Source organism: Nomascus leucogenys, chromosome 3, assembly GCF_006542625.1.
Source record: "Nomascus leucogenys isolate Asia chromosome 3, Asia_NLE_v1, whole genome shotgun sequence".
Lineage (NCBI taxonomy): Eukaryota > Metazoa > Chordata > Mammalia > Primates > Hylobatidae > Nomascus > Nomascus leucogenys.
Window position 1 is genome coordinate 33,154,972 of NC_044383.1, and position 26,962 is coordinate 33,181,933.

At 46.3% G+C, this 26,962-nt stretch overlaps 1 protein-coding gene across 11 annotated transcripts in view; it reads left to right on the plus strand.

Annotated features, from left to right (window-relative positions):
• The first annotated feature begins 3,589 nt into the window (after window positions 1–3,589).
• The window catches only part of SEC31B (SEC31 homolog B, COPII coat complex component), a 33,441-nt gene continuing 10,068 nt past the window's right edge, over window positions 3,590–26,962 (plus strand). For 2 of the 11 annotated variants that reach the window (XM_030808407.1, XM_030808412.1), the window contains exons 1-18: window positions 3,590–3,933; window positions 6,694–6,817; window positions 7,467–7,590; window positions 14,205–14,400; window positions 14,612–14,707; window positions 15,254–15,262; window positions 15,672–15,815; window positions 16,156–16,298; window positions 17,294–17,393; window positions 17,513–17,674; window positions 18,215–18,349; window positions 21,217–21,447; window positions 24,074–24,148; window positions 24,412–24,510; window positions 24,868–24,967; window positions 25,464–25,642; window positions 25,878–26,004; window positions 26,395–26,540. In XM_030808407.1, the coding sequence (XP_030664267.1) occupies window positions 6,739–6,817; window positions 7,467–7,590; window positions 14,205–14,400; window positions 14,612–14,707; window positions 15,254–15,262; window positions 15,672–15,815; window positions 16,156–16,298; window positions 17,294–17,393; window positions 17,513–17,674; window positions 18,215–18,349; window positions 21,217–21,447; window positions 24,074–24,148; window positions 24,412–24,510; window positions 24,868–24,967; window positions 25,464–25,642; window positions 25,878–26,004; window positions 26,395–26,540 (2,145 nt within the window). In that variant the 5' untranslated portion in view covers window positions 3,590–3,933; window positions 6,694–6,738. Of the gene's footprint in view, window positions 3,934–6,647; window positions 6,818–7,466; window positions 7,591–14,204; window positions 14,401–14,611; window positions 14,708–15,253; window positions 15,263–15,671; window positions 15,816–16,155; window positions 16,299–17,293; window positions 17,394–17,512; window positions 17,675–18,214; window positions 18,350–21,216; window positions 21,448–24,073; window positions 24,149–24,411; window positions 24,511–24,867; window positions 24,968–25,463; window positions 25,643–25,877; window positions 26,005–26,394; window positions 26,541–26,962 lie in introns of all 11 variants that reach the window. The other 9 variants (XM_030808446.1, XM_030808455.1, XM_030808421.1 and 6 more) reach the window with 7 other exon arrangements.

The window sequence follows — 26,962 nt, forward strand, 5'->3', positions numbered from 1 at the left end:
TTTGTGCCTCATTTCCCCAGGAATAGTCACTGCCCTGAGGAACCTCATCCTTTTCCCTTTTTTTCTGCTTGAAGTCTGCTGTCTTCCCTGTTTTCTTATTCTGAAATTTAAAGTATAAGAGGGTGGGATGGATGGGGGCTTAGGCACAAAATGTTAATTTGTTAATTTCACTTGGGTTGTGAAGGTACTTAAGGGTTTTAGCTGTGTGGAGGTGTTAAGGGTCGCTCCTTTTCCCATTTACAGGGTCAAGGAAGAAATGTTCCTAACTTTCCAAGTTGGAACAAGATTTATTTCCCATGAAAAACCTTTCTAGTCTGGGTCTGGTAGCTCACGCCTATTATCCCAACACTTTGGGAGGCTGAGGTGGAAGGATTGCTTGAAGCTCAGGACTTTGAGACTAGCCTGGGCAACATGACGAGACCCCATCTCTACAAAAAAAAATTTCAAAAAATTCGCTGGGCACAGCAGTGCGCGCCTGTGGTCCCAGCTGTGCAGGAGGCTGAGCTGGGAGGATCATTTGAGCCCTGGAGGGTGCAGTGAGCCATGTTTGCAACACTGCTCCAGCCTGGACAACACAGCAAGACCCTGTCTCGAAAAAAACCTTGGCATGGCATGGTGGCTCAGCCTGTAACCCAGCACTTTGGGAGGCCGAGGCGGGTGAATCACTTGAGGCCAGGGGTTGAAGACTAGCCTGACTAACATAGCAAAACCCCATCTCTATTTAAAGAATACAAAACATTAGCCGAGCTTGGTGGTGCATGCTTGTAATCCCAGCTACTCCGGAGTCTGAGGCAGGAGACTTGCTTGAACCCAGGAGGTGGAGGTTGCAGTGAGATGGTGCCACTGCACTCCAGCCTGGGCAACAGAGCCAGACTGTCTCAAGGAAAAAAACCTCCTTAATAATAGTGGTTACTTGGAAAAAATTGTGCCCTAACGTGTTTCAAGTATATTACAGGACTGATAAGTGTTTTTGTCCTGTCTGCCTAAGGCTGTGACTGCCTCTGATCTTATTTCTGTTATAAGAAGAATATTCCAAAGCAGCTTCTGAATCATAGCTTCTTAATAAGTTGACATTACCTATATTTATGAATTGGAGGACAGTGAATTACTACTGAACATGTTCATAGCTTTGATTACTTTTAATGACTCATCCACACTCCTAAAACAGCCTTAGAGAAAAACTATGTTTTTGAGAATCTATCTCATTCATCTGTTTTTTGTCTTATTTAGAGATAGGATCTTCCTCTGTTCCCCAGGTCGAAGTGCAATAGCACAATCATAGCTCTGTGTAACCTCAAACCTCTGGGCTCAAGAGATCCTCCTTACTCAACCTCCCTAGTAGCTAGGATTACTGGTATGTACGAACCTAAGTTTCTTATTTTTTGTTCAGGTGGGATCTTGCTATGTTGCCCAGGCTGGCTCGAACTCCTGGCCTCAAGCAGTCCTGCCTCAGCTTCCTAAAGCACTGGGAATACAGGCAGGAGCCACCGTACCCAGCCCTCATGCGTTTATTTTTAAGTGAACCAACCCGCATTCCTTTGGGGACATTTTCTTAAGTTACAGTATATTGCCGGAAAACCTGTCCCATAGAAACGCATACATTTAATGTGACCAAAAGAAGCAAGTTCTTTCAAATTAGATGTGGAGTCTTAGTTATGCAGGCAGTGAGAGATCTTTTGTGCTGTCAGGGAGTGGATACTTGTGGAATGCTATTCTTTGAAGGTCCCGACTGGCTTTTTATCTGTCTTCATTCTCTATAGCATTTGATAATCATTTCCTTCACAAACACCTGTGTGTCTAATATGTATCAAACACCGATAAGCCCTGGAGATATAAAACTGAGTAAGACAAAGTAATCGCCTTCAAATATTATGTAGGAGACCAGCAGTTATAATACAAAGTGAAAATAATTCTTTATCATTATTACTATTGAGACAGGGTCTCACTCTGTTGCCCAGGCTGCAGTGTAATGGTGTGATCACAGCTCACTGCAGCCTCTACCTCCCAGGCCCAAGCGGTCCTCTCACTGTAGCCTCCCAAGCATCTGGGACCACAGGGATGCACCACCACACCTGGCTAACTTTTGTATTTTTTGTAGACAGGGTTTCACCATGTTGCCCAGGCTGGTCTTAAACTTGTGGGCTCAAGCAATCCACCTGCCTTGGCCTCCCAAAGTGTTGAGATTATGGGTGTGGGCCACTATGCCAGGCCAAAAAGAGTTTTTTTTTTTGAGACATGGTCTCACTCTGTCACCCAGGCTGGAGTGCAGTGGCATGATCTCAGCTCACTGCAACCTCTGCCTCCCAGGTTCAAGTGATTCTCGTGCCTCAGCCTCCCGACTAGCTGGGATTACAGGCATACGCCACCACGCCCAGCTAATTTTTTCTGTATTTTTTGGTAGAGATGTAGTTTCACCATATTGGTCAGGCTGGTCTTGAACTTCTGACCTCAAGTGATCTACCCGCCTCAGCCTCCCAAAGTGCTAGGATTACAGGCATGAGCCACCGCTCCCAGCAAGAATTCTTAAAAGGTGTGAGTTGAGAAAGTGCACTTTTAATTCGATTTAATCATGTCCTACCCGAAACTGTGACTTAAGCTTCTGGTTCAAATTTCTTTAGGAGTATTCCATCAGTAACTCTTCTGCCTCCTTCTGTCAGGTTTAGTTTTCAACCCTGTTTACTTTTCCTCAGGCTTCATTCCCTGTAGTGCCAGCTAAGAAGTTCAGGAAATACATGAGTACTTAGTAGGTAGGAAGCATGGGCTAGGCACAGATAATGCACTGAATTACCTTCTGTCTGACTTCAAAATTGCCATATCCACATGGAAGGGAACTGGAGTTGTGTCACAATGAGTTGGGCCCCATTATGATAACTGGCCCCCATCTTTGGAGGTGTATCAGGCAGAAATACAGAGAATTCATGCATTAAGCATAAGTTTCTAAGATCTAAAGCTGCCTACAGATTTTTTTTTTTTTTGAAATGGAGTCTCTGTCACCCAGGCTGGAGTACAGTGGTGTGATCTCAGCTCACTGCAACCTCCGCCTCCCGGGTTCAAGCTATTCTCATGCCTCAGCCTCCCAAGTAGCTGGGACTACAGGCGTGCACCACCATGCCTGGCTAATTTTTATATTTTTTGTAGCGACGGAGTTTCACCACGTTGGCCAGGCTGGTCTCGAACTCCTGACCTTTGGTGATATGCCCACCTTGGCCTCCTAAAGTGCTGGGATTACAGGTGTGAGCCACTGCACCCGGCCTGTCCATAGAACATTTTTATTTGGAAGTGGCACAATTTCTTCAACATAAAAAATACATGATTGGCTGGAATATCACCTGTGTTCTTGCAGCTCCAGAGGATAACACCCCTCCTATGTTCCTGAAATATTTCAGGAAGCCCCTGGCCCTGTAGTCTTACCCTCCATACACTTACAGCCCTTAATTCAACCAAGTTTTGGGCACCAGTTTCTGCTGGGCTGCAGTGCAACACTCACTGCCATGTACAGCCTCGATTGCTTTTTACGTTTTCAACTAAATGGATTCCACCGAGGGCTCCTGGGGCTAGGACCGGGTCTTCTCCCGCTTCAATACATAGATAATGAGTTAGTATTTTCCCTTTTCAGAGACTGGCACAAGAGCCTCGCTCAAACTGAATAGACCAGAACTTACTGGTCCAGATCTGAGCCACTGCGCAATCACAGGGTAGGTGAGGGAGGCCCGGTTAAAAGCTATAATACTGTTTGGAAACGTTCTCCGTGGGTCTGTCCGTGTCTCGGGGTCGGCGCCCGCGGAGCGTGTTTGCGGCGGTGCCCTGCCAGGGTGCGCGCCGCTTTTGGTCCTCCGCAGCCGCCGTCCACAGCGCCCGGCTCCGCGCGAGAGCCCTGCCAGAGGACCGGCTCCGGCCGCGGCGCTTGACCCTTGCCTGGGGTCTTCCGCACAGGTTGGTTCGCCGCGCCGGTCTGGGGTCCCTGGGAGCAGAGATTGCGCTGGGGACCCGGAGCACTGCTCCTTTCTCGGCAGAGCGCCGAGGGGAGCCCGCTTGCTGCGGAGCCCCCGGCCCGCGCCTGCCCTGCCCGCGGGTCCGGGCCCCGGGGGCCTCCACTACGCCTACCCTTGAAGTGGATCCGGCTCTACTGTCCCTGCTGCACGGGAGCCCCCAGCCGGATGAGGGTCTCCCTATTCAGCGCTGCCTTGCGCCTTCCCATCCGCCTTGGTCCTGACCTGGCCCGGTGTCGCTGCGTTTGGGCTGGGCGGGAAGGCCTGTCATTGCTGACCCTGGCGCGCCGCGCTTCGGCGACAGCGAGAAAGAAGCCGTACTGACCGTCTTCCCTAGGGACTGGACTGCCAAGGGTAGCTGGTGCCCTCCTGCATGGCAAGTCTGTCCAGCATTTCATTGGTCATCTCCCCCTCACGCCCCCATGGCCAATCTGACCCCAGCGGGGGCCCTTTTTTTTGTGAATAGATGCGTCTGAACAATGTGAATTAAGAGCCCATTTTCCCAGTTCCTAGACTGTCAGTGATTAAAACACTTTATAGGGTTTACTTGCGACTAGTACAATGGTTAGAAATACAGGCTCTTGATGCTGATGGGGGTTCACATCCCGGCCTAGCCAGTTGTCGTCTCTGGAAAATGGGGATAATCGTAGTACTTACCTGATAGGACCACTGAGATAATTAAATGAGATATGCACATCAAATGCACAGCTGCTTATCGCAGCTCCTATTTTTGTTATTAGGGGATCTTTTCCCAGAAACATTAAAATGGCTGTGACCAGCAGGTGGCACTGGTGACTGTATAGTAGAGTGTTGAGCTGGTCACAGGATACCTGGTAGTAGCCACAAGTGTTTAAAGGTCCCTTGGAAATCTTGGCTTAATGGGCAGGCTTCAACTTTCATCACGCTGGAAAGTACGTTAGAGATTAAGTAATACTATCTCCTGTTTTTGTAGGTGAGACTGATCTGACTATAGCTTACTCAAGCAGGTCACAGTAGGTCCCAAGCTTTCTCCTCAAGTTCAGTGTAATTTTTAAAAATCATTTCTACCTCTTTGCTAGCCTGTTGGGATGGGACCTTGAATATACATTGGAATTAGAAACCACAGAGTTAAAATGGGTGTCCACATTCGAGCTTTTACGATGTGCCAGGCATTCGTTTGGAAACTAGTTATAACATGGTGAACAAAAGCGGACACAGTGCCAGCTCTCATGGAGCTTGCATATTAGTGGAAGAGACCGACAATGTCAATGTAAATAAATATGTAATTATAAATTACTAGGAAGAAAAAAAACTGAGGCTTTTTGTGATCGGGTAGTTCGCTTATTTGGGGAAGTGAGAAGCTGAGCCCAGAAAGATATAAGGAGACAGTCATGTAGAAAGTGAAGGGAAGAGCATTCAAAGCATAGGGAACAGCATTTGTAAAGGCTCTAAGGAAGGAAAATGTCAGGAAATTAAAGGCTAGTGTGGCTGAAGCACAGTGAATGAGAAAAGTATCAAAATATGAAGTTGAAGTGGTAGGCTGGAGCCTTTGGGCAGGGCTCAAAGAAGTTTGAATTTTATTCTGTGTGTGATAGAAATCATTGAAAGATTTTAAGCATGGAATGCCAAAATCCTATTTTTTATTTTAGAAGTTCATTCCTGCTGCTGTGTAAAGAACGAATTGGGTAATGGCTTGAGTAGAAAGGGGATAGCTAGTTGGGAGACTGTTGCAGTACTCCAGGTAAGAGATGATATAATCAAAAAGGCTGTTGGCAGCGAAAATAGAGAAAAGTAGACAGATTAAGATATATTTTGGAGGTAAAATCAGGAAGACTAAATGATGGATTAGAAGAGAATGAGGGAGGAGGAATCAAGAGGGATTTTCAGGCTTCTGGGTTGAGCAATTGGGTGGATAGTGGAACCATTTACCAAGATGAAGAAAACTGGAGGAAGAACAGAAGAGATTGTAACTTTGCTCCTTTCTGAAAAAAACAAAAAAACCCGTAAGAGATGGTAGAATAGAGAATTCCATTTTAGACAGACTAAAATGGGAATTCCCTCCCCCATTAGGTATCTACTATATCCAAGTGAAATATTTGATTAGAAATTGCATTTAAGCGGCTGATCACTTGAGGTCAGGAGTTCGAGACCAGCCTGGCCAACACAGTAAAACTACGTTTCTACTAAAAATACAAAAATTAGCCAGGCGTGGTGGCACATGCCTGTAATCTCAGCCACTCAAGGAGAATCACTTGAACCCAGGAGGCAGGGGTTGCAGTGAGCTGAGATCGTGCCACTGCACTCCAGCCTGGGCAACAGAGCAAGACTCTGTCTAAAAAAAGAAAAAAGAAGAAGAAATTGCATATAAGAACTGGGAGCTTAGAGAAGAGATTTGTGATGGTGATATAAATTTGGGGATCATCAGCATATGGATGCTATTTAAAGCCAAGGAAATGGACAAAAATCACTGAGAGATTGTCTGGTTTGATGGTTATCACCACTGGACCTGTGGTAGCCATTGTGGTTGAGTATCTTTTGCGGTTTAAAGCATTACATTTCAGTAATTGGGTGAATGAACTATCTTTAGATCTGCAGATGGTCATGTATTTGTCACTCTGTGTTGCCCTGAAATGCCCTATCTTGTGATGGAGAAACACAAACAAGAACTCTTGTCCACAGATGCTCCCTGGATCTGGCTGTTAAGTTTGCTGGTTTCTATTTTCAGTGGGCTGAGGGCCATGTCAGTTTTCTGCCACCTACAGGATAGACCATGAAGCTGAAGGAACTTGAGCGGCCAGCTGTCCAGGCATGGAGCCCAGCCAGCCAATACCCTTTGTATCTGGCCACAGGTATGGTGACACTGTGAATTAGGATCCACTGGGAGTACATAAGATGAGGGGAAACTTAGTATCTAGAATTATTTATTGAGCATCAGAGAAAGCTCTCAGATCATAGAAAGCGAGGGTGGCTCACAGCATAAGCAAGGAGATATTAGGTATTTTGGGTACCTGAGGGCTGCCTAGGACTATGGCTCAAGTTTAGGTACGTCATGTTTTTTTTTTTTTTTTTGAGACAGAGTCTCACTCTGTCGCTCAGGCTGGAGTGCAGTGGCGCGATCTCGGCTCACTGCAAGCTCTGCCTTCTGGGTTCACACCATTCTCCTGCCTCAGCCTCCTGAGTAGCTGGGACTGCAGGTACCCACCACCATGCCCGGCTAATTTTTTTTGTATTTTTAGTAGAGACAGGGTTTCACCATGTTAGCCAGGATGGTCTCGATCTCCTGACTTTGTGATCCACCCGCCTCGGCGTCCCAAAGTGCTAGGATTACAGGTGTGAGCCACCGCGCCCAGCCAATGTTTTCTTGCTTTTGTGGAGTTACCTTTGAGAAAGGGTATACCCAGCCCTCTTCTGTTCCTTCTCTTCTTCACTCCTTAACCTTCTTATACCTGAAATCCATGCGTGTATTGTTGCTCATATGCTGCCTTTTCTTGTGCCTAGGAACATCTGCCCAACAGCTAGATTCCTCCTTCAGCACAAATGGCACATTGGAAATATTTGAGGTTGATTTCAGAGACCCTTCTCTGGACTTGAAACACAAAGCAGTCCTTTCTGCCTCGAGCAGGTATTGTCTGATCTATCGATGGGTATACAGGGTAGATCCTGATGAGGAATCCTGGGAGCAGTGTGTGTTTCTCAGGGCTCATGAGGAGCCAAGTGAGGGAAGAAGGAGCTTTGCCAAGTTGGAGAGAAGTTAACCCTGGGCTTATTTTGCAAAAAGATTTAAAAAACAACCACCCCCACCTTTCCAGTCAGCAGCAATAGCAGTGTCAGGCTGAATGCATGTGATAGAGATGCCTCAGACAAGCCTGGACCCACGTGTACCTGGTCTGTCTTTGAACCCAAAGATATTGGCTCCTTCCTCCCTTGGCTCTTGTGAAGATAAACATCTTACACAATATCACTCTCTCTGCCAACAAGGAAGAGAACGAATGATCCTCTCCTCATTGCTTTTAGACACTGATTGGTTCTCATGGATTTCATGGCTCTTGCAGGCTTCCAGCGCTAGATACTATCATTCATTGAGCACATGTGTACATGCCAGACACTGTGCTAGGGGCTCTGTACATTTTATTTATTCCTCATAATAAACCTAAGTGATAAGTACCATATTTCCATTTTACATAGGAGGGAACTGAAACTCTGAGAAGCTAGGATTTAAGTCAAGGCCTATCTGTGTCCAAAGCCTACCTTCTTTCCATTATTCTGCCCTTCTTCTAAAGGTCTTATAAAGGTGGGGCTTATAATCTGAAGCGATGGTCTCCAAATTTTTATATCATCAGAAAAAATGTGAATATTCATTATACTCAAGTTATATATTCAGTATAAATGTATACATGTACTACTATACTGTTTTTGTTTTTGTTTGGAACAGGGTCTCACTCTGTCGCCCAGGCTGGATTGCAGTGGCATGATCAGGGCTCACTGCAACCTCCACCTCCTGGGCTCAAGCGATCCTCCCGCCTCAGCCCCCTGAGTAGCTGGGACTGCAGGCATATGCCACCACACCCAGCTAATTTTTTTATATTTTTAGAAGAGATGGGGTTTTGCCGTGTTGCCCAGGCTGGTCTTGAACTCCTGAGCTCAAGCGATCAGCCCCCTCGGCCTCCCAAAGTGCTGGGACTATAGGTGTGAGCCACTGAGCCACCTGGCTCTACTATTTTTTTTTTTTTTTTTTGAGATGGAGTTTCACTCTCTCGCCCAGTCTGGAGTGCAGTGGGGCGATCTCGGATCACTGCAACCTCTGTTTCCCAGGTTCAAGGGATTCTCCTGCCTCAGCCTCCCGAGTACCTGGGACTACAGGTGCGTGCCACCACACCTGGCTAATTTTTTTGTTATACTATTAATAAAGTGTAATTTCTATTTTTTATATATATATTAGAGGTTACTGGTTTAGAAGGCAACATTCCATCTGATGATTGATGAACTCCTTGTGCATTTCTTGGTCCCTCTAAGAGATTAGTTAAAATATTTAGGCAGAAGTACCATCTTTCTTTTCATAGTTTAACCTCATAATGAAAAGTTAGTTGTTGTTTTCCCTTTCTTGAGCTCCTGCATCACTTTATGACAGCATCTCTTATTTTGCAGGTTTTTTTTTTTTTTTACATCTCTTTGTATTTCCAGTACCTATATCCTTTGAAGAGCAGGCACTTGAGGATTTACTGATGATGATTAGATACTCTTAGCCCCTAACCGAACATTTCAGAAGGGGCCCCTCAAAGGGGTGAGCTAATTCAAGATGTTTATATGCTGGAGCTTAAAAAAGGGGTTCAACCTGAGAAAGCTAATAGGAAAAGAAAAAAGGTGAGGGGGCACTAGTTCTAATCCTCAACAAGCAAAGCAATAGCTTCAGCGTAGTAGTGGCTCCTTAGGGCTAAGGGTTCTTAAGAAAGAGGCAGTATAATCTTAGCAACTTAATTTTGAGATCCATGTGGGCAGAGATTTTAATGGTTTTTTGTTTTGTTTTGCTTTTTTCCGGAGACTGAGTCTCACTCTGTCACCCAGACTGGAGTGCAGTGGCTCGATCTCGGCTCACTGCAACCTCCACCTCCTGCATTCAAGCAGTTCTCCTGCCTCAGCCTCCTGAGTAGCTGGGATTACAGGCATGCACCACCATGCCCAGCTAATTTTTGTATTATTAGTCAAGATGGGGTTTCACCATGTTGGCCAGGCTGGTCTCGAACTCCTGACCTCAGATGATCCAACCACCTCAGCCTCCCAAAGTGCTGGGATTACAGGCGTGAGCTACCGCACCCGGCCAAGATTTTAATGTTTTACTCATTGCTCTATCTCCAGCACTTAGAGCAGTGCCTGGCATTATATTTAATAAATATTTGCATTTAATAAATATTTGTTATATGAATGAGTGATATTAGAAACTTTTGGGTTACCAGCCAGGTGCGATGGCTCATGCTTGTAATCCCAGCACTTTGGGAGGCTGAGACCAGTGGATCGCTTGAGGCCAGGAGTTCAAGACCAGCCTGGCCAACATGGTGAAACCCTGTCTCTACTAAAAATACAAAAATTAGCTGGGCGTGGTGGCGCACAACTGTAATCCCAGCTACTCGGGAGGCTGAGGCACCAGAATCGCTTGCACGTGGAAGGCGGAGGTTGCAGTGAGCCAACAAGATGGTACCACTGCACTCCAGCCTGGGCGACAGACAGAGCAAGACCCTGCCTAAAAAAAAAAAAAAAAAAAAAAAAGGAAAAAGAAACTTCTGGGTTACCAAACAGCATTCAAATCCAGCACTTCAGTTACAGTTAGTCTTCAGTTCTTCAGTTAGTCTTAGTGTCTTCAGAGTTTTTCAGGCTGTTAGTTTGAATTTGGGAGTCATGAACTTTACCTCATACTCCTCCACTCTGTAGGGATTTGGGGCCAGTAATCAGAATAAATAGTATAGTTAACCCTACTGGTAAGTATTTTATCTCTGCTTTCTTTTCCCACCTCTGTAACTGTTGGAAAATTAAATCACTTCCCCAAAGACCTCAATCCCAAAGGGATTACCTTTGACACAGCCCTGTTGGGGCCTTTCTGAAGAAATCATCTTAGACACCCAGGGTCTAAGACACCCACTTCATTCTGTTCCAGTCTAGGTTAGGTCACATGCTCAACAGTCAGCATCATAATCTGTTGACCTAGATGATCAGGACAGATAGAGGGACACTCATCCTTTGCTTTCTGTCTTCCTATCTCTTTTTTTCTGTGTCTTCTGCATGCTGTGGCATAAGGCACAGTTGTGTGGGGCTGTAGCATTGGCCATAATACTAATAGAGCTGTGTGACTTGGGCAAATCAAGTCAGTTATCTTAGGTTCCCTCACTTATGTATAAAGAAGACATTGTACAAGATGACTTCGAAGAAACTAGCTGACATCTGAATTCAGGTTTAATGTTCAGTCTCTTATTCCCTTTTATTTTCTAGTAGTCTTCCTCCTTTTTCCATTTTTAAACCTCTTCCTGTATCTCTTTTTTATCAACTAAACATACACCTTTCAAAATCTTCCCCATTCTCTGCCTGCCCTTTTCTCCAAACCCATGCCTCAACCAAATTTGGATCCTGAAGATCCCCTTATCCTCAATCTTTGAGGCATCAGAGAAATATTATCTACCTAGAAATATTTGACTGAAAGAAAAATGTTCTGAAACACCGCTATGGGTATAGATAAGGGGCAGCCTCAAGCTATAAATAGACTGAAGAGAGTGCATGGAAAAATGCCTCTGGATGCAGTCAGAATCAATATGGATTAACATGTGCAGTGAAGCAAACAGTGTTTGGTTTGTTAGATGAATTTCACTCAGAAAGGTTTCTGGGAGAATATCACACTGTTTATATCATTGACTGAGGACATAGCTGCTGTGGGTAAATGAGATGAGAGACCAGTGTGTGGTCTGCTGTACCTTACCCTCTCTATACACTGAGTTTCTAGCTCTCTGGAGTGGCCCCCATAACCTCTGGAAGAACCATCCTCAAGTAACATGGAGAAAGTAGAGGATCTGTCTTCTGTCATTCTACCTTTATCTCAATTCTAGCTACTTGGGGAGCACTATGTCCTCTCTTTGGGGGCCTTCTGTAAGGGACAACATCAAGCAGAAAAAAATCATTTGTGTACTTCTCTCAGTTTTCCTGTTCTCAAGACTTGCCTTCTTTCTAGAGGCATCAAGATAATAGAGCATGGCTTAGTTGTTGGATAGACCTGAGTTTATATCCCAGCTCTGCTACTTGCTGTCCTCTTGGACAGTTTATCTAACTTCTCTGAACCTTTTTATTCCACTGTAAATTGAGGATTCATGGTAGATGCGTAGTAGTTTGTTGTATAATAGGCATTCAGAAAAGTAGCTTTCCTCTCAAACAACCAATGCTCCATTCATTCTCCAGCTTGTAGTACTGCCTTAACCACTCTGTTTGACTTCTAGGGAGGCTTGAGTTTCCCAAGTTATTTTGGCTTGAATATGGACAAACTCTTTTCACTTTAGTTCACTAACATGAAGCTGGGATTTTTTTGAAAAGAATCTTACTAAGAAAATGAAAGAATCCAAACCAAAGGAATGAATAAATCATGGAAACAATTTACACAGCAGATATTTCTTTCTTTTTTAAAAAAACAGACATAGGGTCTCGCTTTATTGACCAGGCTGGCTTCCATCTCCTGGGCACAAGTGATCCTCCTGTCCCAGCCTCCTGAGTAGCTGGGATTATAGGTGTGAGCCACTGTGCCCAGCTAGACCACCTTTTTTGTTTTTTAACTTTTTATTTTTTAAAAATCCAGACTTACAGGAAAGTTGCAGAATAGGACACACCCACCCATCTCTTGTTCCGTTTTCATTTGCAGAGTAGAGATGGGAACACTCCCTGAGCACCCTGAACCATCAAGTCGCCTTCCTCACTTAACTCCACCTAGGTGTTAAGCCCATTTGCCCAGGTTGCTCTCTATCACAACCTATTCAGGCACCAGCTTTACCCTCGCTAGTGAGGTGGTTAACCACAGAAATGTGCTTTCTATATGCATACAGAAAGAAAATCATTTTGTCACACCCTGTATGTGGCAAACTGAAGTAACTGCCACTCTGAAGTAACTGCCCTCTTCTCCAGCCCTTTGGTGACTCCCCCTTGAGGTCTCAGGTACCTTTTACTCTGCTCTGTATGTCATGTGTTCTGACCATGCTGGGACCGCTGCACCCTCTGCATCTCCATGTGGGTTTTTCACTGGACATACCCTCCGCTGGTTCCTGTGTGACCTACTGTGGGCTTCTCTAGCTACTCAGTTGACCTGCCCTCTACCCCGGCTGAGCTTCAGTCCCTGGATGACATGGCAGCCTCTTGAACCTGTATGGAAAAACATCCTTCTGCTACCTTAGAAAACAGCCTTTCTGGCAGTAGCCTCTTAGCTAGCATTGTGTTAGTTCTGCTGTTTTGCTTCAGATGCTGACCTGGTCCGAGCTGGTGCTCCACACTTTGCTTCTGACCAGTTGGCTCTGCCTACCAGTGACTGGCCTAACAAGTTCCTGCCTATCACCTACTCAGTTGCTTTGCTGACTGTTCGCAGGGAGCATTTCTTTGCAGTTGGAGATCTTGTAACCTCATTTGGCGTGATATCTGGCTTCTCCAAAGGGCTGTGGAAATGTCCTTGGCTAGCAGCTATGAAGTGAGAGACAGACCACCTATGAGGCTTCAGGGATTTCACATGCCTTCCATAGGGGCTTTGCAGAGGACCCAAACTTGTCCAGAAGGGATCCGGGGATCCAAAGGGATCTTTTTCTCTGGGGCAAGACGTTGGCATTATCTTGTTAGAAGCATCCTCAGAAATCCAGAAAAGTATTTCCTGAGTGGGAGTGTATCCTTTCATGCCTCTGTCTCCAGGTCTGGCCCTTTGCAGCCACATGGCCACTCCAGTGGGCCAGCCACATGGGAGAGGCATGGGATGGGGAGGCCATTGGGTCTTTTCTCATTTCCAGTTTGAGAGTGAATTGTTGGTCTAGGGAGCCTGCTTCTAATAGTTACAGAAGAGTTTGGATCTTTCTCTTAATAGGAGACAGTATTTTATGATGTTAAGAGCTCAGGCTCTGGAATAAGATGGGCCTGACTTTGAACCTTGACCCTGCTACTTCCTAGCATTTATCCTAAAATGGGGATAAAATTACTAGCTCTGTGTACAGAAATTTTATAACTTCTTTGTGCCTCAGTTTTCTCAATTGAAAATGGAAATAATAGTAATACTTCATGAGGTTGTTAAATATTCGGTCAGCTAATACATCTAAAGCACTTAAAACAGTGTCTGATACATGGCAAGTATTCAGTCAGTGTAAGTGGTTGCTATTATTACTTGACTATTTGAATTGTGAGGATTATGTGAAGTAATCTATTTGAAGTATATATCATGGGCCTATATAACCCCAATGTTAACTTAAAAATGTACATATATATGTTTATATATACACCTCCACACAACTCAGAGGCAATAGCTTCCTGGCTTCTGGTGTAACATAGATGAAACATTTTTTCAGAGAAAGGGCAGGACTGGGCGGAGGATACCTCCCTTCTGTCTGGGAAATGAAGGAGACAGGCAAGTTCCAGCTAGGGGTGGGGCTGCCTGCATAATGGCAGAAGCTGACGGAGATGCCCATCCTGTGCTTACTGACATGAACCTAAGTTTGTACTGATGCCAGTTCCTCCTCTTTATAGGTTTCACAAGCTGATCTGGGGGAGCTTTGGCAGTGGGCTTCTGGAAAGCTCCAGGGTTATTGCAGGCGGCGGGGACAATGGCATGCTTATTCTATACAATGTGACCCACATCCTGTCTTCGGGGAAGGAGCCTGTGATTGCCCAGAAACAGAAGCACACGGGAGCTGTCAGAGCCCTCGACTTTAATCCTTTCCAGGTACTACATTTCAGTTAGTCAAACATGGCCAAGCCAGGGAGCAACAGATCTGAGTGGAAGCATTCGTTTGTGGCCTCCAGTCTGTAACTCTGACCCCTTTCCAGGCTGTTTCAGGGGAAGCTTTTGATAGCCCCATTTGGGCTTCTTTCCTCCTTTCCTGCTCTATTTCTTCCTAGGGTGGTATGTCTCCAAACACCTTTTATTCATACAGGGCAACCTCCTGGCTTCAGGGGCCAGCGATTCTGAAATCTTCATTTGGGATCTGAATAACTTGAATGTGCCAATGACCCTGGGATCCAAGTCACAGGTGAGCAGCACCCCCACTACCCAACCCTGGCTGCTGCTTAGAATGTGCAGCTGATTCTCCTAAGTAAAAGTCTTGAGTTCTGGAGCCAATCGGAGCTCAGGAGATATCAGGCTTTACCACTGGAGGGCAATAAAACTCCACAGACTAACATGCTACCAGCCAGATAAGAGTTAGGATGGCCGGTGGGTGGAGGGTGTATATGGGGTAGTTGGTTTGTGCACATTACTTGTTCTAGGAGTTTCTGGGAGGCAGATGAAAGGTGGGGAGAGCAAAAGACACCACAAGAAGGGATGGGAGTGCTGTTTATCACAGTAGAGCTTTCGCAGGGTTGGATAGGGCATTGGGCCCAGCAAAGAGGGAGCAAGAGTAGGACCCCAGACATACCATTGTCCTTTTTATGGGGGGGGGTCAGCTTTGTTCTCCCTGTATGTGGCTCTCCCCTGCAGTCGGGGGTCTGGTCTTCTGTCTTGGAGAGCCTGTCTGTCAATCTGTAACTGGGCCCATCTTTTTGCTTCCTGGCCTTTTCTCTTTCTTCTGTGCTTACAGTATCGTGAGGTAAGTTAAGTTTCAATTTGATAGCCTCTTGTGGTTTTTCTCTCAGCCTCACTCTCTCCAGGGGTCTTGGGTATCTGTTTTCCTCCCTCCCTCATCTTCCTCCTTCTCTCCGTCTCTTTTTGTCCTAGACAAGAGGGCTGTTTTTTAAAATCTTGACTCTATCCTCTTAGTAAAACCTTGGGTAGGAGTAAAACTTAGATGTGCCTGCCATCCCCTCTGCTTCTACACTGATACCCTAAAGGATCCTCCCTGGAAAATTCAACTCCCAGCTTCACAACACTGTCTTAGTTTGGGTAGCCCCATGTCTATTCTTGGACTTGCTGTGGGTGGCTGGGAGCAGTGGAACAGCAGATGTCACTTTGTCCAGGGGGTGACAAATTGTCATCTTTCTGTCCCCATCCTGCCTTAGCAGCCCCCAGAGGACATCAAGGCACTGTCTTGGAACCGGCAAGCCCAACACATTCTGTCTTCTGCTCACCCCAGTGGCAAGGCAGTTGTGTGGGATCTCAGGAAGAATGAACCTATCATCAAAGTCAGTGATCACAGCAACAGGGTGAGTATTGGAGGTCAGAACACAGGCATGGGCTCTGGCTTCTCTCTCCTGCCTAGCAGTTAGAGCTGCTCTGCCCCAGGCCAGAGTCCTGCTTTCAGCTGTCAGACATGTGGAGTCAGCCACTTAGCACATTTCCTATTGAGAGTGAAAACTCTGAGAAGCTAAACAGAGCTGATCTGGAAGCTTCTGCCGTTCCTTACTTATTCCTGGCCATCACTCTCTGATGCCTGTGGTGTTCTCAGTCACAGAAGAGACAGAAAACTTGCTCTCAGAGTGGTCCCATTTCAACTGGGCAAAAGAGTCAGGTTACAGCACCCATTGGGATCTGCTTTGTTCACAGATGCACTGCTCAGGCCTGGCCTGGCATCCTGACATTGCCACCCAGTTAGTGCTGTGCTCAGAGGATGATCGTCTTCCCGTGATTCAGCTGTGGGACTTGCGCTTTGCCTCCTCGCCCCTGAAGGTGCTGGAGAACCACAGCAGGTAACATCTCAGACATCATCCATATCCTTGGGGGGATGGTGGACATAACTGGCCTGGGTAGGAGGCAATGTATCCCTCACTTTAGCCACTAAACATTCTCCCTGGCTTTAAAGCCATTCCGGTCAACATATAGTCATCCAATACCAACTCCAGCCTTAACCAAGAGGAGGCCCTTAGACCCTGAGGTTATGGAGAGGAGGCTGAGATTCCATCTAAATTCCAGAGATGGGAATGGAATGGGGTAATGAGAAATACTGGAACCAGTGTTTAGTCCGCAGGCTCTGATATGAGGATAACGTTCATTTCTTTAGGTGATGAGCTTGCCTTCTCCAGGATTTTTTCATAAAAACAACTTGACTCCTGTCTGTCCTGTGAACAGGCCTCTACAATCTGTTCTTTCTAACCAAAGGGCCATGGTGCCTTTGTATCTCCTTGGGGACTTTTATTTTTTTAGACCAGTTCTTGCTCTGTCACCCAGGCTGGAGTGCAGTGGTGTGATCAAGGCTCACTGTGACCTCGATCTCCTGGGCTCAAGTGATCCTCCCCGCTCAGCCTCGCAAAGTGTTGGGATTACAGGCATGAGCCACTGTGCCTGGCCTCCTTGGGGACTTTAGATGGTTAGGTCTTTACTACCTCCTGGGCTAAAAGCACCCATAGTGATGAGTGTTTGTGTGATTCATACTGATTCATAATCTCTACTGTCTAATCAGTGAAAAGAAGTAGGCCATCCTGCAGTGATCTAAGAGAGGCAGAGTGGTACATTGCATGGTGCACAGGCTCTGAGGTTTGGTTTGGGTTCTGACTCTGCAACTGTTGGAAAGTTACTTAATTTTTCAAAACCTCATTTTCTTCATTTGTAAGATAATATCAGACCATGCATTTTATAGGGCATGGATGGTCTGATATGCCCTATAAAATGTATAAAAGACATATAAGGCACCCTACTCATAGTAGGCATTCAACAAATGCTAGTTCCTCTTCCCTTACCTTTGTAGGGGGATCTTGTCAGTGTCATGGAGCCAGGCTGATGCTGAGCTGCTGCTCACTAGTGCTAAGGACAGCCAGATCTTGTGCTGGAACCTGGGGAGCAGTGAGGTAGGCTGGCCCTTCTGTGGGCATGCTGGGATGGGAGAGAGAGGGTAGAAGAATCTCAGCTGCAGCCATGTGTTTTGGGTTTCATGGACTGTCCCTAATGGTGTGTTCCCTCATATTAGGTGGTATATAAGCTACCAACACAGAGCAGCTGGTGCTTTGATGTGCAGTGGTGCCCTCGGGACCCTTCAGTGTTCTCTGCTGCCTCCTGCGACGGCTGGATCAGTTTGTACTCTGTGATGGGTAGGAGCTGGGAAGTCCCGCACATGAGACAGGCTGACAAGGTTTGAAGGGCTTGGTAGAGAATGCTGGAGGGAAGGGGCTGTCTCTATTTGTGGGAGAGAGACATATGGCTTGAGAAGCGGAGATATTGGAGATTGGGAGACCAGGGCCCAGGGTTTGGGAGGGCTGTACCTTTGTTCTAGTGCCCATCTTCCTGAAAGGATGTCAGTTTCTGCCACAATGTGAAGAAGGCCTTCACCTTGACTCTTGTTATTGGATGGGCCCTGTAGTATTTCAGGGACAGTGGGACCCCTTTGCTGGGACAGTTATTTCAAGAGTATGACTCTTATCTTTCTCCTATAGATCCATTTTGTGCCACACTCCATTGTAGACTTTGAATGTAGTAGTCTTTCCAAGAGCTTACTTGCATGGGAGTCCCACCCTCGCTACCACTCACTTCCCCATCCCCTAGAATATGGGAGTCTGACCTTTCTAGGTCAAATTGGGTGTCTCAAGGATTCCTCCCAAAATGGAGTTTGTAGGTGGAGTTCCTGACTAAACTGTCACTTTAGGATGGCGACGCAGGTGTCTTTCCCCCCCAGATCTCCTCTTCCTTCAGCAAAGGCCAGCCTCTCCCACCACTGCAGGTGCCAGAGCAAGTGGCACAAGCATCACTGATACCTCCCCTGAAAAAACCCCCCAAATGGGTTAGAAGACCAACAGGTGTTTCATTTGCTGTAAGTGTAGTGGATGTATAGGTGTGTGTGTGTGTGTCTGTGTGTGTGTATGTTTGTGAAACCTACCATGTGCCCAGCATGGAGCTAAGTTTTGTAGGAGACATATTCCCACTGCCTCTGTCTCAGAATGGATCCCACTTTACCTCTCAAGGAGAGAGTTACTATAGCTTCCCTCTCTTCACTTCACCCATTCTATATCTTCTGCCAGTCCTGTCTTAAAGGAGTTGACTGCCTTAGAACTCTCAGTTGTGGAGAAATAGCCTGAGATTCCATCTTTTCTCTAACCCTTACATGTCTGGACTGGTAGTAAGGAACTACAAAGAAGGCAAAAAAAAAACCAGATTTTATTCTGTCATTTCTCTGTTCAAAACCTTTGAGCATCCCATTGCTTTATAGACAAGGCTAAATGTGCACAGGGCTCCACTTACCTTTCCATTTCCATCTCATTCTCATATGTTCTCTATGTTCCAGTTACATATGACTTCTTTCTGTTTTGTAAATAACTCCTCAACTCTTCCTGTCTCTGCTTGTACCCTAACCTTCAGCTTCTCTCCTGGGCCCATTGAATGCTACCACAGCCTTTCAAGGCCCCTCTCTTAAATACCATCTCCTCCTTGATGCCTGTCTTTAACCCAAGTCAAAATTAACCTCTGTCTATAATCTCACAGACTTACACTTTGGTAATGATACATTCTAACTATACTAAAGTTATTTATATACATATATGCATGTTACCCTGCTAAGTAATAGACTCGTTAAGGATAGGGACTATGTCTTGCTGATTTTTATATCCCCAAAGCGGTGCTTCACAAACTATTAATGTGCATCCACATCACTTGGGGATCTTATTAAAATTCAGAAACTGGGTCATTGAGTCGGAAGTAAAGCCCAAGATTCTGATTTTTCAGCAGGCTCCCAGTTGATGTCCTTGCAGCTGGTCTGAGGACTAGCACTTTGAATGACAAGGCCCTGAAGCACTTGGTACAATGCTTTAAATATTAGTTTTGAATTGAAAACAGATGTATACAAGTGGAAGTTCTTGTTTTCAAAGCCAACAGTTTTATTGGGGAGGCAAGACTAACACATTCAATAGGCTGTGAGCTTAAAAAGAAAAAGAAGTAGGGAGGTAAAGAATTCTGAGGTCAAGAGGCCTGAATTCTTATCATAGCTCTGTCATTTATTAGCTGGGTAACCTTGAACAATTCATTTAACCTCTCAGGACTTAACCGTTGTTATTGGTAAAACAGGGATAGTGATGCCTGCCCAGAAAATTAACATGAACCACAAATAAGAATATATGTACATACTTTGTAAAACTATCAAGTACTATATAAATCAAAAGTTAAAATGGTTTTGTTTAGCACTAATCTGTAGATTTTGTGCTGCAGAAGTCACGGTAAATAAGAATTCTGACTGGGAGAGTTCATTAGGAGGTGGATATTGGGAAAAGAAATGGTGAATAGTTAGGGAGTAAAGCAATAGTTATCAACCCCAAATAATCGGTACCACAAACCCCATGACACAAGTTTACCATGTAACAAACATGCACATTTACTGCATGGGATTGAATTTTTTTAACCTAAAGTAAAAGCTAAAAAAAAAAAAATAGTTGTCGGCCAGGTGCTGGTGGCTTACTCCTGTAATCCCAGCACTTTGGGAGGCCGAGGCGGGTGGATCACCTGAGGTCGGGGAGTTCGAGACCAGCCTGACCAACATGGAGAAACCCCTGTCTCTACTAAAAATACAAAATTAGCTGGGCGTGGTGGCGCATACCTGTAATCCCAGCTACTTGGGCGGCTGAGGCAGGAGAATCGAGTGAACCAGGGAGGTGGAGGTTACGGTGAGCCGAGATTGTGCCATTGCACTCCAGCCTGGGCAATAAGAGCAAAACTCCATCTCAAAAAAAAAAAAAAAAAGTTGTCAGCCTTGGATACACATTTGAATAACCTGAATAATTCAAAAAATACTGATGCCTAGTCCCACCCCCAGAGTTTCTGATTGTATTGTCTGGGGTGTGGCCTGGCAAGTCTGGGTTGTTCTCCACGTGGTTTTAATATGCAGCCAATGTTGAGAACTGCTGGGGTAAAAAGGGTTTTTCTAAGGTCCTGTTTTGTGCCAGATGCTTTATATAAGGCATCTAATTTGGTGAGAAGGATACTCCAGGTGGGGGTGTTGTGGGTAAAGGCACAGAAGCAGGAACACACCGGGCATTTTAGGGATGTGGAGCAATTGTAATAAACAAGCAGGGAGAGAGATGCTGGGAAAGATAGGTTTGGCCCTGATTTTGCAGAGGTTTGTGCACTGCATGCAGGGGAGCTTAAGCTCTTTCCTGTGGCCTTGTGAAACCACACAAGCTCCTGAATAGCAGCAGGTTGGTACAAACAATAGAGGGATAGTCTAAAGCTTAATTAGAGGAGGGAAAAGAACAGAAGGCTAGCAAACTATTTTAGTAATCTGGGTGTGCTATCACTGGGAATGGGATGGAGGGGACCTGTATGAAAGACAGTGAACAAGAATAAGTAGGACTTTGTCGTTGCTTGGCTATAGGGGATATGAAGACTTTGCTAATGCTGAGGTATTTAGCCCAGGTGACTGGGAGAATGGTGGTACCAGGACAGGTTAGCAGAAGGTGAGTACTGTGTGGTGAAATTTGAAGCGGGTGGTCCTAAGAGTACAGAAGTGGTTTTGGTAGGGAGATGCATTCAATACTAAATTCCTGATCCTATTCCACCCCACCAGGAACTCTCTTATTTTATTTATTTCCTAGCCTAGGGTCAGCCATCAGATAGCCTTCTCTGTGAACCTGACTTAGTGTTACTTTTTGGCTTGAAGGTATAACCTTTACCCTTCTTGCTTTTCCTCACCAGTTTGGAGGGAAGCTGGTTACTTTTGGCCTCCTCAGCACCCCTGCCCATCTGGTGCCACAGGCTTGCCCCCGCCTAGTCTTTATCAGTCAAGTCACCACAGAATCTGAATTCCTGATGCGATCAACTGAGCTGCAGGAGGCCTTGGGATCAGGAAATCTACTGAATTACTGTCAGAACAAGAGCCAGCAAGCTTTACTGCAAAGTGAAAAGATGCTGTGGCAGTTCCTGAAGGTGGGAAGCCTGAAGGCTAGCTGCTCGGAAGTGTCTCCCCAAAGCCTGGAACTCCAACCTGTGTCAACTGCAGGAGAAGCACAAGCACACTGGGACCCAGATTTCAGAGGCCTTAACTCCCATTAGTTTTTCCCCCACACTATACCCACCATCTGGACACAAAACGTTCACCCTTTACCAGAGGCTCAAAGGCCATTTGGGAAGAGGCTAGGAAAGATGGGGAATACACGAGATGTTTTCCTTTGTTGCTACTATTGCTAATGTCCTAGGTACTTTACCAGGGCCAAGGCAAAGACCTTCACGGTATCATGCCAAAGGGCAGGCAAGGTAATGGAAAGGAAGAAAAAAGGGAAGAAAGAGAAAAAGAAGAGAAAGGAAAATGATTAGTTAGAAGGACACATTGTCATAAGAAGGCTTTGAGTTGGTTTCAAGTAACCCAAGGCAAGTCGTTGGAGTGGGTCCTAGGGTTCAGGTGCCACTGTACGCTGGAGGCATGGGTTCAGTTCCAGTTCTCATTTAATTTCAAGTTTCCTATGACACCAGGAGAAGTACTATACCTATCAAAGGAAATGAGCAAGTGAGAGATCTGAAGGAAGAAAGGGAAGTAGCTGACTGGTCAGTCAGTGGGATGATTGTGCAAATTTTTGGAATTGTATAGAAGAAAGCAAAAAGGATTGGGCTTGTACCAGGGCATCTGAGAGGGACCTGAAATTTGAGCTTTAGGCATAGTAGAGCTTTATGAAGGTGGACATCAGGAAGTTAGAGAAAGAGGATTTGAGAAAGATCTTGACTATACAGTGAAGCCAGAGAATGATGTGGGAAGAAAAGAATAAGAAATGATGCTTTTGTCGTAAGCAGGATACAAGTTCCAGGAATGGTGAGATGGGAAAGAGAGGGAGTGGTCAGGAGTTCAGCCTTTACTCCGCTAAACAAAGGAGACAGTGGTACCTATAGGACAGAGGGACCTATAGGACAGGGCATTTTGAGTTTTTTTGTTTCTGTTTTTTTGAGACAGAGTTTCACTCTTGTCACTCAGGCTGGAGTGCAATGGCATGATCTTGGCTGACTGCAACCTCTGCCTCCCGGGTTCAAGCAATTCTCCTGCCTCAGCCTCCTAAATAGCTGGGATTACAGGCATCTTCCACCACGCCCTGCTAATTTTTGTATTTTTAATAGAGACAGGGTCTCACCATGTTGGCCAGGCTAGTCTCGAACTCCTGAACTCAGGTGATCCACCCACCTCAGCCTCCCAAAGTGCTGGGATTATAGGCGTGAGCCACCACGCCTGGCCAGGCATTCTGGTTTAAAAGCTACCCAAGAGCTGTCCATCATGATGGTTCCTGGTTGGGTGTGGTGAACATTTCCAAGGGAAGGGCATGGAAGGAGAAGGGTGACCAGAGAGACTATGAGAAAGGTATGGTTAGAAATCCTGGTTCAGTGTGGAATAAATTAAGGGCCTGGGACAGCTAACCAAGATTACGGGGGCTTCAGAAAGGTTTGCTCCTTGGTATTTGGGACGTTGAGTGGGAAGCTGACTTTGTTTACCATACCTGTGCAACTTCTACCAGAGGTCTTCTCAAAGAAACATTTAGACTCACAAGGCTGGGTGCAGTGGCTCATGCCTGTAATCCCAGCACCTTGCGAGGCCAAGGCGGGTGGATCACCTGGGGTCAGGAGTTGGAGACCAGCCTGGCCAACATGGTGAAACCCTGTCTCTACTAAAAATACAAAAAATTAGCCGGGGCATGGTTAAGGGTGCCTGTAATCCCAGCTACTCGGGAGGCTGAGACAGGAGAATCGCTTGAACCCTGGGGGTGGAGGTTGCAGTGAGCCGACATGGCACCACTGTACTCCAGCCTGGTCGACAGAGCGAGAGTCTGTCAAAAACAAACAAACAAACAAAAAAACCATTTAGACTCACAAGACTACTGTAGGCTACACTTGGCAGCAGTCTTCTCGGAAGGATATGGGATAGGGACCGCAGCAGGGTAGCATCAGGCAGGTATCTTCTGTGGGAGCCCTTTCAGCAGTCTTGCAGTAATTCAGAGTTCTCTTCTTCAGCCCCCCAGAGACAGCTCAGGTGCAAAGAGATGAGAATATACATCAGGCAGGTACATAAGTTGCTCTGACTTAGAAGCTTCTTGCCCACAAGAGCCAATATCTCTTGTACCAATTCTAAAAGCATAGCTTCCGGGGTCCCCGCAAGGAATCTGTCCAGTTACAAGAGCCACTGCAATCAGGGAAACGCATAGCATGTTCTTCACATTAATTATTTCTAGGTTACATAGTTCCAGTCTATGCAAGTTACCAATCACAAGCATATTGCCTAGGAATAGCCGACATTTTACTCTCACCAGACTACCAGGGTAACAGAGCTAGGAAGTCAATGAAAGGTCAAATTCTCATGTGCAAAGGGCAGGGGGCTATGTTAACACTGCCCATAGCCCATCAGTAAGTCAGATCCAAGGAGGAAAAGGGAGAGATGCCATTGGACTGCTGAGGGCACTTCTAGTAGTACAAAGAACTATATTGGGGGGTATACTGGCACAGATGCCCAGCTTGGTGTAGGAAGACCGTCATTTATGGTCATTTAATGGAATCTTTTCTGTGTTCTGTGGTTTCTTAGGTGACCTTACAGCAAGACTCCAGAATGAAATTCCTAAAGCTTTTAGGATACAGTAAAGATGAGCTTCAGAAGAAGGTAAGCTGCTTTTCACATCAGAAACATGTACTTGTTGAAGAGAAGAAGAGAATGTTGCCAGAGTAAACCATCTCAGAATACCTCTTCCTGGCCTTATGATTGCATATGTGAGCATTTTACATCTTGGAGTTTGTTTTTTTCTCAGAAAAAAATAGATCAGGGATCTTAGAGAGTCCAGTTGGTGGGGTATGGAGGTAGGAAGAGGATAATGCTTATTTGATCTTACGCTGGAAAGAGTGGTTTTCATAGGTCTCTCCCTGCAGGTGGCCACATGGTTGAAGAGTGACATGGGGTTAGCTGAGAGTCCTCAGCCCAAGGGAAATGACCTCAACAGTGACAGACAACAGGCCTTCTGCAGCCAGGTGTGGTAGGAGTCTAGTCAGCCTGACCTATGGTAATACAGGAAACCTGCCTTTTGGGCATCTTTCCCTTCCTGGCCCTTTTCTTTGCTCTCTGTAAGTGTTCAGCATCTGTAGAAGTCTTCAGACTCCTCACTCTCTTAGAACCAGAGTGAGACACAGGGTCCCTAAGCTTTTGGGCTGGGAGTGGAGAGCTGTGTCTTAACTGTGAACTATGGCCCTTCCCAAACCTTACCTGGCTATTTTTTTAGTTTTACCCATTAACGGCCAAACGGTAGAGCTCTCAGAGCTGCTAAGCCAGCTCACTGTCTGTCTTCTGGGTTCATCCCTAAGTAGTCACCTCTGTCCTTCCTCATACAGGCCTCCAAACACACCACAGAGGAAGCCTCTGCTTCCTCAGCCTTCTTTGATGAGCTGGTCCCTCAGAACATGACTCCTTTGGAGATCCCCATCACAAAAGGTATCCTGACCCTGAGGGAGAGAGAGAGTCTCTGCTTAGGACTAGGTGGGCATGGAGGTTTTGGACTTGAGACATTCCCTTCTTGTCCCCTGCCTCATGCCTTCCTCCCACCATCTCAAATGCTGAGTGAGTCGCTTACCAGTTAGAGCTCTCTCTGGTTGTAGATTTTCATGGATAGGTCCTTCCTATGGAAGGCCTTCTACCAACAGATTTTCTTCTATCCTTCTTGCTGAAAGCACTGTGGGCCTGCCCACTGTGATCAAGCACACCTCACACTGTGCTACCGCCACATCAGTTCCCTCCCTTGTCTTGGGCCCTGTCTTTAGACCTGGGCACCAAAATACATTTTATTGCCAAGGAATGAAGCTTGAGGGCTTAGTTTGGAGCCAAGCACGCTGAGTGATATAGAGATATAGAGGGTGTGCTATGGGCCCTGAGGGGGCAGGAAGTTGGGGTTTGAGAGCAACTAATGCAGAGGGGATGCTTCTGCCTGCAGATGTTGATGGACTCCTAAGCCAGGCTCTCCTGCTTGGGGAACTGGGTCCAGCCGTGGAGCTGTGTTTGAAGCAGGAGCGCTTTGCTGATGCCCTTATCCTCGCCCAGGCTGGGGGTGCAGATCTGCTGAAGCAAACACAGGAGCGCTACTTGGCCAAGAAGAAAACTAAAATCTCCTCGGTAACTGCCCATCATGCAGGAGAAGAAGGGAGGGGATTACTTGGACCTTGTGAGGTGGATACCCACACCTTGGGACCCATGTTTGAGTATCTGCCTGCCTCTCTCTTTCTACTCTAACCACCCCCACCTCATCCCTTGCCTCTACTCAGTGCTCTAACAGGAGGCCTGTGCAGGAATCCTGCTGCCTATGCTGGATGGATGGCTGATGGCCTCTTTCCCTCTCTGCCCGTTACAGCTTCTAGCCTGTGTTGTGCAAAAGAATTGGAAGGATGTGGTGTGTACCTGTAGCCTGAAGAACTGGAGAGAGGCACTGGCTTTGCTACTGACATACTCAGACACAGAGAAATTCCCTGAGCTCTGTGGTAGGTGTGGTCCCAGGCTTCAGGATGAAATGGTGTGACCCCAGCATGGAGTCAAAGGATGCATGCAGGAGGGAGGTGGAGGAGCAGCCTGAGCTCTGGGAGGCCAGGCAATGTTGTCAAGGCTAGAATCTGGCTTAGCCAGGAGGCAAGGACCACAGTGCATGCCCCTACTTTCAGAGGGGATCCTTTGTTGTCCTGTTTTACCTTGTCTTGTCACACCATGATGTGAGAACTTTCCCCTTCTCTGTACAGCAAGGTGAGTCTCGGTGTTGTCTTAAAGCCACTGCAACTACTTGTCCCAGGCTCATGGTCCTCTCCCTGTTTCCAAACAGGAGAAGGAGAGGCACACAGGGCAGCTGTGCCATTAATGAAATTTTCCTCTCTCTGCAGACATGCTGGGAACTCGCATGGAACAGGAGGGCGGCAGGGCACTAACCTCCGAAGCCAGACTCTGTTATGTGTGCTCAGGGAGTGTGGAGCGGCTGGTGGAGTGCTGGGCAAAATGCCACCAGGCTTTGTCCCCCATGGCTCTGCAGGTACCCCTTCTCTGCAGGGTACTGGCCATTCCACACCAGGCCCTTAGGAGGCTAGTGGTGGAGATGTGCAGAGCTAGCAGAGGCCAATCTTCTGGGACAGGCTGGAACCACGGTGTTAGGGAGGAGCGAAAGGTCCTGAATGTCTGGGATCTTCTCTTCCCTCAGAGAAGACTTAAGCAGCAGCTGCTTCAGTGTTAGTCTTCATAATTTTTTTCCTATTTCAGGTTTGGTTTTACAGATGTATTCAGTACTTGAGTAATTGTGGCTTGGCCCTTCTATTAGCTACTGTGGAAAATTCTGTGGATCTAAACTGCCAGGTGTTCTGTGGGTGACCACAGAAAGTGGGGGTCATAGACTCATGGAGAGACAAAAGTCACACATGAAACAGTTAGTATAACAGAGTCTGTGGTTGGTGATGTATA